This window comes from Lagopus muta, chromosome 14 (assembly GCF_023343835.1).
Source record: "Lagopus muta isolate bLagMut1 chromosome 14, bLagMut1 primary, whole genome shotgun sequence".
Classification (NCBI taxonomy): domain Eukaryota; kingdom Metazoa; phylum Chordata; class Aves; order Galliformes; family Phasianidae; genus Lagopus; species Lagopus muta.
In genome coordinates this window covers 16,979,072-16,994,906 of record NC_064446.1, presented here as the reverse complement: position 1 = coordinate 16,994,906, position 15,835 = coordinate 16,979,072, and the positions used below count along the sequence as shown (strand labels likewise).

At 51.2% G+C, this 15,835-nt stretch overlaps 1 protein-coding gene across 3 annotated transcripts in view; it reads right to left on the bottom strand.

Moving 5' to 3' along the window:
• Positions 1-15,835, bottom strand: part of ARHGAP26 (Rho GTPase activating protein 26) — a 107,981-nt gene that overhangs the window by 61,260 nt on the left and 30,886 nt on the right. For all 3 annotated transcript variants that reach the window (XM_048960905.1, XM_048960906.1, XM_048960907.1), the window contains exon 11: positions 15,709-15,787. In XM_048960905.1, coding sequence (XP_048816862.1) covers positions 15,709-15,787 — 79 coding nt within the window. The remainder of the gene's footprint in view (positions 1-15,708; positions 15,788-15,835) is intronic.

Sequence of the window (15,835 nt, the reverse complement as noted above, 5' to 3'; positions counted from 1 at the left end):
CTTCATGGGCTTTGAAACACAACAGAGGTGGGCATTCTGCTCTTCTGAAGTCTTCTGTTATAAAGGACATAACCTTAGAGTAAAGCCAATGATTCCCCTTATATCTTATGGGCACTGCAGTAGCACCTGGGGGGTGCATGCTGGGCAAGGAGCAGGGAATCAGAATCACAGAATCTGGGAGCCGTCCCCACTCACGTGTACCTACAAGTGAGTAGATGAGTCAGGCAAAGAGAAAGGAAACATCATGAATTCACAGAGCAGCTGAACTGCAGCAGGACGAGCCGCCCTCAGCCAGCACTGTGATGGCACCCTATGTGTGAAAGCTGCCCCTCATCCACCTGTCCTGAGCACATTACAGCCAGGCTACTTCAGATAAAAGCAGTGCTTTACTGGACAGAAGCAAACAGGGGAAAATGTCAACGGAGGGCGTTAATCACAGTTTAAGCATGGTTTAAAAGCCCAGCATAATGAAAACCGTGGCTGAGGAGGTCAGCCTTCAAACAGGTTGTGCTTCTCAACCTCAACAGATGAAGACGGTTAAAGAAAAAAAACAACAAAAGTCCTTCACCAACCCAGAGCCCAAACTAAAACACACACACAGCACTCCATCAGCATCACAAGGTGGAGCTGAGCGTGGCAGCATCCACTGTAACAGGAAGAAATGCCTGTGTAGGCTGCTAAACAAAGCCATCGGCGTGCACACCCTTCCTCTCGCAGGGAACAAAGCTGGGAGCCCTCTTCCAAGGGCCTGGTGCTCTGATTTAACCACATGCTGCATCCAGAAATAGCAGGTGGGGAAGGAAAGTTTCCAACAGCACTGTTGATAGCAACGCACAGCACAGCAATGAGCAGAGCATCCGGGAGAGCAGGGTGGCAGTGAGGCCCTGAGCCACCATCATGCAGCTCACGACATGCCCCAGCCAGGGCTCCCAATTAGTGACATTAACCCCAAGGACGCAGAGATCCACAAGCAGCTCCTGGGTGCTGCAGCCCAGGTGTTTCCCAGGCTCCAAAACCTGCAACATTCCTGCAGCATTCCCAAGGAGCACCTTCCCCAGCTGCCCCCCAGGGGATGGGTCTGTGCAGTACAAGGAGAAGTGGGGTTTTTGTTTGCAGAAGAAAGGCCATCATCCCACATCTGGAAGCTGGGGGATGATTCAGCAGCAAAAACAGCCAGAGTCAGCAAGCGAGTTTTCCTCCAGGAACAGCACTTGTATCAAGAAAATAAAATAAGTGAAAAGAGGGAAGGAAGCACACAGCAGGCTTTCCACCCGTGGGGCCGCCTTGTAGCCGTGGCCACGAGGGCAGCTCTCCAGTAAGATGCATTCCTCTCCAGCCTCAGTCTCACCACTGGAGACTTGCTGAAGGGAGCACAGACACGGGCTGGGAGCAGTCCCACCCAGCGGGGGTTTGCAGGGCGTGAGACCCCTCCTCAGGTCAGCACTCACACTACAAGCCCCCTGCTGCAGCTCACCCACAGGAGCCCAGGCTTACAGCTGAGCACTGCATAGAACAGAAGGGCAAGTCAGGCGTTATGCTCCATCAGCAGGTTGCCATATCCATCCCAGACAAGCTGGACACCAGCACCCTGCTGTGCCCAGGGCTGTGGTCCAAGCCCAGCCACCTCCTGCACAGTGAACGCCAGCTCCTGTCCTTGGGATCCCACCAGCTTCAGTGCCTGCTGTCCCGCGCTCTGCCTGCACTGCCCAGCTCTCTGGGGCTGCTCCTGCAGCTCCAAGTGATGGCACACAGCACCACAGCTCCAGGGGGAAATGTGTCTGCCTGCATATTTGTTCTTCCAGTTTGGTTAAGCAAAACCACAAAGAGGTTATTAATCATCAGACTGTTCTTTACAAAAAGGAAAAGGACAGACAAGGAAACACAACACACTTGTGCCATTAATTGCAAAGCATGCACATGCTATAAGGGAAATTTCATCCAGAGTCAACCACGCAACCATAAAACAAGGAGATGCTGTCCTCCTACACCTATCTTGCTCAGGACAAACCTTTTATCCACGTCAGTGGTAATGCATTAACACCATTCTACAACATCAAGGTTTTAACTAAGCCCCGATTCTGCAATACCCTCCCCTTTTCCAAAACAAACACTACTTTGTAAAAGAAACCCTTTTGCTGTACCACCAAAAGCCTTCTGAAGAAAGAGATTTTTGGGACAAGAGTTTCCAAGGGGTGGCCAGCAGGTACCAGCTCAGGGCCTTGGCACAGCAAAGTTCATTCAGCCCCAGTTGATTCCATAGGCATCAACACTCCACGCTTCCAGAACAGCCTTGGTAATACACAGGGCCTACAGCACAAGATTCTAAGATCCTGCCTCACACATCTCAGCTTCCCAGCGAAATGGTGCCGAATTCTAAAGAGGTTCTTGCTATTCACCATGCCCAAGTCCGCATTGATTGCTGGCACAAACCAAGTTACAAGCTGTGCATGTTCCACCTGCACCATCCCCTACAATTCCACCACACCCCACCTACCTTGCAGCTGTAGCTAATAAAAAAAAAAAAAGGCTAAATTGTAGATATTCTTTATCAAAAATCCTCTAAGATCCACCATTCATACCCTAAAATTCTCCTGCAGTCACCATGTGCAGCCTGATACCAGCCTCTGCTTGCACACAAGGAGATCAACAAGAATCGAGTTCACCAGTTTTTACAACCTGCTCCTATGTAAATGGCACACATGTGAGCTGTTGGCTCTGTGCTCGCTCAACTGCCTGCCTGTGGGCTGCTTGGGGTGAAGCTGGATTGTGGGTAAAGAAAAGGAAAAAAGAAGCAAGTTGGGGTTTGGAAGGGGAACTAAGAAAAGGAGGTGTTGAGTAATTTTATGTTTATTTCCTCATTTCAGGTTTCACACTGGTTTGGCTACGAAGTCCACCAAGCTCCACCATAAATTAACTGTGCTCTCACATGGCAATAGCATGTTTGCACACAGCCTTGCAGAAAACAACTGCATTCCATAAACAGAAAAGGTTTTTACTTAAAAATCAAAACGGCCCAAACAAAGCCTTAACCCTTGCAGGCTGCACAACGCTCTGCACAGCTCCTGACATCTGCCAGCTTTGAGTATCAGTACCAGATTTTGCCCAGATGGCCAAAAACCAGAGCAACAAACCGCCTGCCCCTCTGAGGCGGAGGCAGCAGCGGTTGACAGAAAGCCTCCACTCACAGCAACGCCAGCAGCCCTGCTCTGCCCCCACAGATGGAGGGACATCCATCTCCAGGGAAGCACGATCCCACCACTCCAACCACCTGGCAGGAAGGTGGTCGGAACGATGGCAGGATCCACGCAGTCCTCGTGCTGGACCTGCTCCTCCAGCGCATTCAGACTAGCAGGTACTTCCCCAGCCTCCCCGGAGGAGCGGTGCTTGTAAAGCCAGGAGCAATAGAAGGAAGCGCTGCAGCATTATGCAATTTCCTTGTGATTCATAGTCAGAAATGCTCAAAACAGCCACGAACGAGTTTTTCAACTTTCAGCTCAGAAGACGAAGAAGCCAAAACTTTATAAATAGAAATCATCACATTCCCACATTGGTTGTCCAACTGGCTTGCCAGCCACCTAAGGGCAGGTTGTGAAGATACAGAAAGGCAAAACACACACATTTTTGGAACTTCTTAATAAATTAAAGGGGAAAGTAGGGTCATAAACAGCATACCAGCCAGAGCCCACCCCTCAGGTTCATTTAAAGACCTGGGCCAAGGCCAGGCACTGTGTGGCACTGCAAGGACTGCGTGCTGGGACTCCTGCCCAGCCCTTCGTCCACCTGCCCCATGGTCCTGCAGGAGACAGAGGGTACAGAACTGCCTGGAAGAGCCTTCTCCCTTACTGTCTTCACTTGAACTCCAACAAAGCCCCAATCGTTTTACCACAGTCCTGATCCCAACATTCTCAACCTCTTCAGAGCACAACAGAAATTGAAATGCATCAGGATCAACCACAGACACTTCTTCCCAATCCCCACAAAGTGTAAAAAGCCTGAGCAGCACTGACCATAGTGGAAAAGGCTTATGAAAATCCCTGGACAAAAACGGGCCCCAGAACAACGCTGCTCGGGAGAAGACCAGAGAAGGCAAACTCCTGCATTCCCTCACAGCTGCAGCAGCACGCAGAAAAGCCCACTGATGAACCACAGCAAACACACTGTAAATGACAAACAGGTTTTCAAGATGTTGGGTAACTCAGAATGATTTCAAGAGAGTAAAGCCTCCGTGAATTATTTAGCACATATTCAGTGTCGAAGGCATTACTTTGTTTTTGCTGTTTTTATTGCCAAATACTCCATTATTTCACAGCAACTCAAGAGAAAAAGAAAGTGATAAAATTGTATCTTCAAGCATAATTTTAGTATAATTGGATGGAACATTTTTCCTGATTGCAAACAGCAGGAGTTAGCAACTCACATCCTCCAAACTGCTGTTGGATGAAAGCACTTCCATGGACTTCTGAGCAAGACAGATCTGTGAGTTATCCACCTGTTCTGGCAAGGCATGCCAATGCTGACTTATTTACACATGGCAACTATCGTGTTTCTGTTTTGTCTTCTGTGCAGTTGCACAGGGAGACTGATACAGCTGAAAATTAACGTATCAAGCCAGCTAGCAGTGGTATCATCACCCAGTGATGCAGCCACCAGGTTCGCAGTAGGGCCAGACAAATGGCTGGTCCTGCACCAGAAGAACAGGCTGAACAGGCAGAGGTGCACAGGGCCCTGCCTCCCCCAGCTGCCAACCTGGGACCCCCCAGCACCAGCTGCAGCCCCTGGGCTCAGAGAGCGCAGCTCTGAGCCCCGCTGTCATCCCAAAAGACAGGGCTGAAGGTCATCAGGTGCAGCACCACGTCAGCCCCCTGCTGCCCAGCGCCATCGCTGCGTCCCCTTCAGAGAGCACAGCACTGCCCAGAGCTGGGTCCGGGCACCTGGGCTCCCTCGTGAGACAGTTTGGACATGCCTGGGGAGGGGAAGGCACCTTGTAACCATGACCTCTACTGCTACCATGACCTCTACAGTAGAGCTGCAGCTCTACTGCTGCAGGGAAGGGGGGAAGTGGGAGGAAAACAGAGGAAAAAAGAAGGATCAGCACATGCTGTGCCATGCCAGGCAGGATCCTCAGCACCTGACGCCCGAGCAGCCTTGGCACTGCTGCAGAGGAGCTGCTCGGTTGGGACACAGCCCAGCAGGAGGATGCCAGCAAAGCACAGAGCAAGAAGGCTCATGTACAAAGCAGCATATTTCCTTGTTAAAAGCAGGACACCTGGCAACCTTGATGAAATCAGCCCTTGTTTCTGGCTCTGCCTTATCAACCCTGTTCTATTTTTGTCCGAGAGCCAGGTTTTCGTACTACAAGCAGGATTTTCAGAGCTAGACTACACTGTGTTGTGGCTAGAAATAACCTTCCTTGCTCTGTGAGCCAGAACAGCACAGATAGGAGTAAGATCTCTCCCAGCCCACATCAGTGCAGGCCTCCCTGCAGGGGGAAGGGAGGAAAAAGCCTTGCCTCCAAAGCGAAAGACTTGGCAGGGCAGCAGAAACCTGCTGTGAAGTGCTGCTTTATGTCATTCAGATGAGGGCTGTTCGCTTGGAAGAGGGTGGCCCAGGGTCCCTGGCAGCTCCTTCCTTCCTTCCTTCCCTCCCAACCCACTGTTCAGCACTGCACTGACGTGCTGCAGGCACAGCTACTGCCCCGCCTCGCTCCATCTCCCTTCTTCCAGCACCGATTTCAGCTCAGAACTCGCACGGACGCCTGTGTTTGATTAAAAGCAAGAAAAGGTTTATTAAAGAGAGGCATCTCAGGGTCTGAATCCTCTAAATGGGTCCTGCTCTTCTGTGTCTCCATGCTGAACTAAATGATGGTTCTAATTAAAAACAAGCCCACGTTTTATTGCAAGTGCAGGCATTCCCAAGAGCCTCCGAGGCTGAAGCGGGGTGGGCTGCCCGCCAGCCAGCTGCACTGCTTAGCTCAGCTCACTTATATAACCACTGCCTTTGTCACCTAAGGAAAAAAATCACCTGGGCAGCCATAGGAAGAACCTCCTGGGGTCACACTGTCAGCTCACCCCATCTAAATGGTAAATGGAAACCGAGCTGCAGACAGCATGGAAATTAACAAACAGAAAGAGGGTAGGTGGAAGCAACGGGGCACAAAACATGTTAGATACACAGCAGTCTCCAGAACAATGTAACTAAAGGTCAACTGGTTTAGAAAAATACATTTTTGGAATAACTGAGGCGCTTATAGGCTCACAGAGCAGCATTTCTAAGTGAGTGCAGTGGAGCAGATATATTCGGGCCGCTCAGGAGTCTGACTAAAAGTGAAAACTTCTCCCAGTTAAACAGCTGCCCATAACTTTTCTAGGATCCTTGAGCAACAGTACGCACACCTCCAGCAGCCCTGCTGGAGCCCAGCCAGCCTCGTAGCTGCCTATCTCACACACACCCTTCCTCCACCCAACATCCACCACCAGCAAGGAGCGTGAACACAAAACCAACCTGCCTTTAAATAACAGTATCACCTTTGCTTTTAAAATAACTGTAACACAGCCATGCCTTGCATTCCTGCTGGGTGAAAAGAGGTTCTTCACTGCCCAGTTGTTCCAAACAATGCTGGGTGGGTTGGTGCCAAGGCTGCAACATCTTTGTGGTGAGCACTTGTAGCCCCAGGTTGCACAGCTGCTCGTGCTGCAGGCTGCCTGTCAGGCCAGGTGTGCACTGACTGCACCCCTGCTCTGCAGAAAGCCAGCAGGAATGGGAGCAGACGGAGGGAGCTGGCAGTGCAGTGGCATTGCACCGCGGTCCTGGTGTGCAGCACTGGGCTCACCGTGCCCCTGGCACTGGCAGGCAGCCCGATGGAGATTTCACATTGCCTGAATGCCCCTCTCCAAAAGTGCAGCACGACGTTTAGGCCTTTCTGGTTTTGACCTGAAATTCCACAGATAAGCTCTGTAAGAAACTCACTCACACACAGCATTCACAAGCTGCACCTGCAGCACATGGCAGCCAACAGGCTCTGCACCCTGCGTCCCATACAGCTGCTGCCTTCCCTGCAGGCCTGCCCAGGACAGCAAACCCAAGGCAGCACGGGACAGAGGCCAGCAAAGCAGAAATAGGATCATCAAACTGTTCAAGTTTTGAAGGGCAGGCTTTGAGACAGCAAACAGGAGTAGGAGGAAGCCTAGATCAGAGACTGTGGTGGGACTGTGGCGTGACAGTAGATCGCTATTAAAAAGTGCAAGGACCAATAAAGACAGGCAGTAAAGAAAGTGGTAAGTTTTACAACTGATTGCACAACAAACCGACTACTTTAGTTTTTCATTTAGACTAGCAAAAATACTCTTAACGACCATTAAAACCAGCAGAGAATTCTACTGATACTCTACTGATATGAAGTTACTCCCTCACTTTCCAGATGCCTCCTGAACCTTCTGCTCAAATATTCCACAACAGAGGTGACACAAGAGAGAAAGACAAGCAGCTCGCGCTCTTTGCTGTTCCATTCATGGCGCTTCGTGCCTCTCCGCAGAGGCTGCCAGCAAGCAGACAGACACAGCCTAAGGGTGGGCAGCTGGGTTCAAATCAAAGCAGGAACAAAATCACTCAATGCAGCCACCCTGCAACCATTTCTTCAGCTGCTTCCCCCGCCCGACGCAGACTCAGAACAAGTCACTGCAGGTCCGTGGATCTGTGCTGCTCACACACACGCTGCACGTGTCGCCAGCAAGCAGCAGTCCAGGTTCCATCAGCCCTCCTTCCCCAGGGACTCAGCAAAGTCCAAGCACCTCTCAGCACCACGCTCACCTCCTGGCCTGAATCAAAATGAAAGAAAACGGCGCAGTGCTGCAGCAGTCTGTGGGTGCAACACAAGAGGTGGATGCTGCACGGCGCCCTGCAGCCAGGCGATGCTCTGATCCCAGCCCTCACTGCTGTCAGCAGCAAGACAAGGCAGCGGCACAGCAGCAGTGGCCAACGCTCCCCTGGCACAGCCAGCATCTTTCCCAGCTCCTGAGGGGCGCTGGAACCCACTCGTGTCAGGACAGCTCTGCCACTCTGAGCAAAATCCAACGTTTGTGGCCAACGGAGCGCAGCACAGACCACAGAGAAAACTGTCATGCCAAAGCTGGCTACCACAAAGAATGCGTTAAAGAAACAATGAGCCATTCACCCACAGGACATGAAAAACAGAAACCGAAGCCACTGCAGAGCTCCTGGATTTCCCAGCAGCAGTGCAGGAAGAAGTCACAAACTTTCCAAACGTGGATGGGTGGAATAGTGCTTTTGGTTTACAAAGCAGTCCTGAGGGCTCTTATCTCTTTTCAAGATGATCTAGAATGTTTTTCTCAGGATTTTTTTTTCTTCTCTATTTATGATCCAATCAGCTTTTTAAAGAAGGGACAGAATCGTGACATCTCAAGGCTGCAGTGATCCTGATTCAGTAAGATATCAAACAGCAAAGCAGCACTGGCTGGAGCTGTACCTAAAAGCAGGAAGTCAAGCCTTACAACCTCACTGGCTCAAATGCTTTAGAGACAAAACAAAAGCTTATAATCCCAGTGTAAAGTTATCACTCATAGGTTTAAAACAGTTACAAAAAAGAAAAGGGAAGACAAGGGGGCTGTGATAAAAGCACAAGTGATACAAAAACTAACGTGGAACCTGACATAATCACTGAGCTTGAAAGTTCAGGCTGATTCTCTTCTACCATCGTGTCCCCAAAAAGGACAAAGGATGAAAAACAAGCAAGTTTTCTTGCCAAAAATCTCAAATGGTGGGAGGCAGAGAAACCAGGCAGATGCTGTGCTGGGCCAGGCTCTGCCCACCTCACCCAGCTGAGCTGCTGCTGTCAGAGGCACTGCGGGAGCTTCCAGGCAGGGAGAGCACATGGGTGAGACAGCAGCCTTGGTTCAGGGAAAGTTCACTAGGTTGTCTGGGTCAGGAGCTGATTAGAGGCAAAGAGAAAAAGCAAACAATAGAAACTTAGAGATGGAGAGGGGGCAGAGAGGGGAAGGATGTTCTGTTCAGCGCAGAACGGAGAGATGGAGCGACTGCAACGAACCAGGTCATGGAAAGTGGAACAGAAAGAAAGAGTTTGCCATAAGCAAACAAACCCAGACAGGATGAAGGCCATGAAAAACCTCATGATAAAACATACACAGTATTTCTCTGGAAGGCCCACAGTCACACATTTGTGTCAGAGTGGCACAGAAAAAGCCGAACAGACCAACACAGAGCAAATGCTTGGGAGCACCGGAGGGCACACGCAGTGATGGCTCCCGACGCCTGGCCCGCGTGCAGGCAGCCAACAGCTCAGGACCACCCCCTGCACTCAGAGATGCTCAGGGTGAAGATTTTCGTACCACCTCCAAAAATGCACTTCCCTCAGTGACTGTTTGGGGCAACTTAAGGCCATCGCACTCGGATGAAAGCACTGCTGATGTTTATCAGCCCAAGCCCTGCCCGCCAGCTGCAGCTGCTGCAAACACCGCATCCTCGGCGCAGGGAGCAGGAGGTTTTACAAGCTTTGTGGAAACGCTCAGACACAGAGCTAATGAGCCCAGCACAAAAACCAATACAGAAGAGGCAAGCGACCTCCGAGGGGCTGGAGACGAAATGAATTAAAGGGATAAAGCAGATTTGCAGCTTCCGGTTGGTTATAATGGAACACGAGGGAGGTGGCAATCCGTGCCCTCCCCACCACACCGTCCCCCAGGCTGCAACAGAAGTCCTTCAAGTTAATTTATTTTTGGAATGAACCAAAACGACAGGAATGCCAAGACTGAAAGCGCTGGATCGAGTTCAAAAGACATCATTTCCACTGGGAAATTAATCTCTTACCATTTCGTATAATTAGACAAAGAAAATGAAAAACAATTCCAGAAAGAATTTCCAGAAGCAATACGTGAGGTGGAGGCAGGAGGAGAGGTGCTGTGTGCTGGGCAGGAACACGAGGCTGGGCGCTGGGTTTTGCTATGAAAACACTAGATTATGTCTCCAGAGCAGCACTGGCAAATGAGCCCCTGTGCACTGAGCTGCTGCAAGGTGGGGAGCACGGCCAAGGGGCTGCAATGGGGTAGGAGCTTCTGGAGCCCACAGCCTACCTCCTTCAGCCTCTGCAGACAGCACGAGCCATGGACAACCCCAGCAGGGTGGAACGCAGCTGCCTCACTACCCAGTACCGGTCACTTCACTGCAGTTGCTTCCACTCAACCAAACCAAACACTGCCCCGGGCCGACCTGAGCAGGGTCCCAGCATGGCCTCAGCCTGCAGACAGCACAGGACCACATCCCTACAGACTGAGATGGTGGCCATGGTCACCGTGGCAACGCCAGGCCTGCAGGTGCTGGAGGGCTCAGTAGGGCCATGTAGGGCCAGAGGGGAAGGACCCCATTGCCTGGGGAGCAAGCAACGAGAGGTTCTGCAGCCTCTGGAGGTCTTCACCCACCCACACTTGGCTTACTGCACTTAAACACTGCCTGCTCCCAAAATTACTGCTTGTTTCAGGGACAGCAACAGAGGAAGGACAACACAGGAAGGAAGCGGTTTTAGCTTTAGCTTGCACCAAGCATTGGAGGAAAAACTAGGAAGTGATCACTGCCCCCAGCCCGCAGTGCCCTGCTGTAAGGCCAGGGCAGCAGGCGCAGGGCAGCACCGCCCTCGGAGCGCCAGGGCACAAGTGCAACGAGCGGGCTGGTCTCAGCTTGCCATCTAGTGGAGCGCAGCCGCACGGCGTCCCAACAGCCACCCTGCTCCATTTTGTGCAGTCCCCACAACCACAGCCCTGAGGGACACAAGGAGTGGGGAGAGCCTGGTGAGCCTGAGCCCGAGCGCGGGGCGAGGTGCACAGCTGCCAGCCGCCAGCGTCGCCACCAGGAGGTGGAGCGCCTGTAGGCTGCTGCAGGAAGGGAAATGGGTTCTTCGTGACCACAGCCGTGTCTGCTTGCCCTGCACAAAGCACGAGCCCGCAGCACCCTGCGATGCCTAGCAGCGTCCGGCGCCAGGAGACGAGGCTCCATGTGCTTGTGTGGACACTCAGCTCAGACATGCAGGCTTCACAAGCATCTTATTTCATGGGGCTAATAAGCTGCTGGCATGGCACAAACTCCAAGTGATGACCTACAGCAATGACCTTCATTACCCAGGGAAGGCCTGAGAGGCTTCAAGTGTCTCTATTAAGAGCATTTTGTGGCTTCTGCCACCTAGTCTTTCATTAACCCAGAAGTAACCACTTCTGAACATCACAGGTTCCCAGTGCTGACAAACAGCGCTGCAGCTCCAGCCAGGCGCAGCTCCTGGTTGGGAACATGAGTGTGGTGTCCCAGCAGCAGGCAGAAAACTCAACGCCGCAGCTGTCACCTGACTGTCCCCCAAAACCTGACAAGCTTCACACAGCTTGATGGCCCTGCAGCCCAGTGTCCTCACACGGAGCTGCAGATGCTGCTGAACCTGGGTATGTGGGGAGCCAAGAGGAGGTTTCAGGTCCTCACAGAGGTGATGCTCTGCAATAGCATTCCAGAATGGGAGAAACCGTATTTATTTCTGGGGGATGGAGCGGGGCCAAGAGGAGCAGGGCCCTTCCAGGGCAATGGATCCAACTGCTGGGTCACCCGGAACAAAACCCACCAACCTCAGCAACCAGCTTTCAGCCTACCAAAGCCCGCCAGGGATTTGTCCTTTGTTCCCATCTTTGTAAACCTACAAAGAACCAAAGAGAAGGAAAAGGGAACAGAGAAGAAAAGGAAAAAGTGCTGGTGTGCCTCCATTGCACTCCTCACCTCCTCATGACAGCAGCAGGCCCAAGTGGGAACCGACTGTCTGTCCCCAGTGATGCCCTCAGCTTTACAGTGCAAACAAAGCCAACTCCTATACGAAATGCCTGCTGTATTTTTATAGACTTGCACTGCCTCAAAGAACAAAAAAGAAAAGCAAAACAAAACAAATCGAGCAAAGGGCAGCACGATGCAAGTGCCAGAACAGCGCCGCTCAGCTCTTATTCCTTCTGACAGGATCACGGGACGTTGCATTTGCCATTTAACACTAACTTCTCCATCACAAATTAAGGCTACAGACAATGTATTAGCACAGCTTGGTTGGGACACCATTCAACACGCTTTATACCCTTGATCTTCTGCTAAGTTTGTTTGCCCGAAGAAATGTTTTTGCGACCCAAAAGCTTCCAAACCCACTATCCCAATTCCATCAGCACTGACGTGAGAATGATTTCTAAGATTACCGACCTGCTTGCAAGGTAACAGCAGGAACCGCTGACATCGTCATCTCTTTTGGCTGGCACGCCTGCTGCACTTGGCAAGCGAAGCCATAACCTTACTAAAATGCTTATCTTGTTCAGTTCTTTGACAGAAAGCAAACAGCCTAATTTGCGTCTCTCTTAATCCTACAGCCTACCACAGCCACCACTATGAGCCAGCACAGCTTTATTTCTGACTCAGCCCCCAGTCGGCTTTCAGAATCGCTCCAGCCTCCGCCATACTCACTACAAACTGCATCACCAGAGGGAAAAAACCACAGGAAACTCACCCTGAGTATCTTAACAAAGACGAATGCAATTGCTCTGTAACACAGTTAGCATTTTGCCCTACTTCCAGCCTCCGCAACACAGAAGAAAACCCAAAATCAGCACAGGGGTTTTGCCCAAATTAATAGCAAGTGGTAAGAGTTAACAGACTGATGATTGCTATCTGGAGACGGCTTTGACTGTGAGAGATACAATAAATCTTTTCAAGTTGCGACAAACGTCTTAGCTAATGTAGCCCACATTCTATGTTTAGATATTCCTACGATGCAATCCAACATTTGGTTTTAGTTTTTTAATTATAACTAAGAAACAAACTCCGCTGCACTTTAATCTCTCCTTAGCCTGAATTTGCACACGGAATTACCATCCCCACCACGTCCATCTTTCCCACACTCAATATTCAAACCAAAGGGAAATGAGACATTCTTTCCACAAGGGTTTTTTTTTGGTTATAAAATTGCAGTCAAAGCAGAGAATGGATGCTTCTAAGATTCCAAACATCAAATCCTTGTCTCTCCCTCAAGGAAATCTCTGCAGTGCAGGTAACACCCCACACCCTTACACTGCAAGGCAAGAATTCAGAATTGAAACAAAACAGACCAGAAATCCACTTGACAGATCGAGGAGGATAACCGAGGACAAGGAGCTACCCTGTCTGTCAGCACACACAGAAAAATGCTTCTTGGACCCACTGCCACCCAGGCTCCATTCCCATGGCTCCCACAGCGCACCTGGAAGGCCAGGTTTGAGCACCCATAGCACTTCAGTGCCAGCAGGTATTGCATCAATGAGTAGCAACAATCCTTGACGTGCTGGATGAGCCAGCTACCCAAAGCTGATGGGCACGACAGGGGAGAACAGAAATCCACAGGCGGCAGCATGAAGACCTGTGGGTTTTTTGAATGACTTAATGTGATCAGACCCTGGAACAGGCTAATCCAGGCAGTCCTGCATCTGTTACTTCACAGAACCTTTCACATGTGTAGGGCTTCACAAACACTCAAAATCTTTGGCTATACCTCTGCAACCCTATCCTACAACACCAGCTGACTATTGCGCCAAATCCTGATAACATCAGCAAGTCAAAAATGCAACTGGATGATTGCATTCCTGCAGCTGCAGTTGCAGGTGCCTGGGTTTCATGTCCCATCACCTACATCTCACTGGAGGTGAGGCAGGGGGAAGGAGGTGGCTGAAGGAGAGCAAGCCTTGATTCAAATCATGAGCAAGAACACTTTTCATTAGCAAAGAAACAGAAAATATTATCCTGCATCTGGGTGTCACACAGCCCAAGACAGAAGTTCATTTCAGAAGGAACAAGACAGCCTGCATGCTGGAGCTGGCGAGGTTGGTGAACCTCACACAGGAGGACCCTCCAACCACAGCTGCCCCAGGACAGAGCCTCTCAGCTCAAGAGCCAAAGGAGCAGGCCAAGCAGGGCTGATGATAGAAAAAGACAGCAGGGGATGTCCTGAGCAGGCAAAGCATACTCAGTCTCTTTTCTGCCCTCTGTGCTTGCATCTCTCACAATTCCTCTTCTTGGAAATGGTGTGTTTGCGGGTGTAAATGTGCATTTCTATCCCAGAAGCATAACGTGACTCAAGGGAGTGGCAGAAAGGTATGATCACCACCAGTGGTAGGTCCAAGCTACACAGCACAGCACATGCCCTGTTAGGAAGTGGGCTTCACTTGGCTCGGAGAGGGGCTTGTTCAGCATCACGGGGACCTGGGAGCAACCCTCAGACCAACAAGGCATCACAAGGCAGTGCCAGGCTCAGAGCTGAGCATGGCAGGATGGCAGACAAGAGGTGCATGCTGGAACTGGAGATGCTCAGAATGGGTATAGGAGAAACTCTCCTACTGAGGGTGGCCAAGCAGCAGAGCTGATGCCCAATAGGGCAGTAAGTCTGCCTCCTCGCCTGGCTTCAATAACCTGCTTGGAGCAGAAGGCTGGACCAGAAATCTCCCAAAGTCCCATCACACCTGAATTGCCAAGTGAATCCCTGATTCCAGGCTGAATCCCAGCTGAAATCCTGAATGAAATGCTTCATCTGAGATACAGCACAGCGCCTCAGACACACACAGCCATCCAGGTGTATGAATCACTGCAGGTCTTTCAATAGCAAGCTGCTCGACTACACCCAGCACGTGCCTTCCAGCGCTCACCGCTCAGCCCCGTGCGTATCCACGTGGCTTAAAGAATGCTTTCTGACAAACAAGGACCTTTCTGCGCATTGCAGGGGGAGGGCTCTGCTCAAACCAGCACCAGCCTGAGGCCACAGGTCTGTGCTGGACCAGGCCACCCTGATCCCCACTGGATCCAACTCTGGCTGCCAGATGCCAGCTCCAGCCCAGTAGCAGACATTTACTCCACAAACACACGCGGATGGTCCTGCCGTGGCTCCAGCTGCCTGCAAAGTTCATTTTCACATCCTGCGTGCTCCCAATAATGCCAAGGCAGAGGCCCACACTGTGCTGCACCTGGCACCCGTGGGCTCCTCCACAATGGTGGCACTGCCACTGCTGGATGGGACCACTCCATCCCACCGACACACAGAGCCCATGCAGCACTCATCCGCAGCAGCCCAGTCAGAGCAGGGCAAAGCTCAGAAAACTCAGCACTAAAGTCTGCATATGTGTTCAGAATAAAAAAAATTCATATTCCCTCCCAGCAGTAAGGCAGCTTGTGCAGCTTTGGCACAGCAGAAGAAAGCACAGCATCGAGAAGAATACCACTGAGTACTGGGAATGGGCTCCACTCCTCCACTCACACAAGATCTGCAGTTCTCTGTAAGACCCAGAAACGGTTGCCAGACGAGTTGCAGGACTCGGAAAGCCCTAGAAATCTACAGCGTACTTTTTTCTACTGCTCTTTTTGCCGTGTTTTCCTTTCAGCACAGCACAGCAGCGTGTTTGTGCTGGCCAAGCCTACCCACCTCCCTTCCACCACACCTTCGAGCAATTGGAGCACAGGAGATACAGTATTACCTCAAATATTTAACCAAAGGATTAAGCTATTCTCTCAGCAGGGGCTCTGCCCACGATGCAGCTCCCGTGCTGGCTGGCAGGCGCTGTGTGGCTGCCTGCTTTGTGGCCAGCAAGCTGCCCCAGGCTACAGAGAGCTCTCCATGCTCTCCTCCAATACTTCTGCACCAATGTTTCTGCTCACCGGCTCCCGGCCGTCCATTGCCTCCATCCAAAGCCTTCGGTCCTCCTCCGAAAGCGCCTGCATGGTGATCACGCCAGGCCTGCAGGGAGAAAGGGAACACCGTAAATAAGCTGCAGGTCAGAAAACA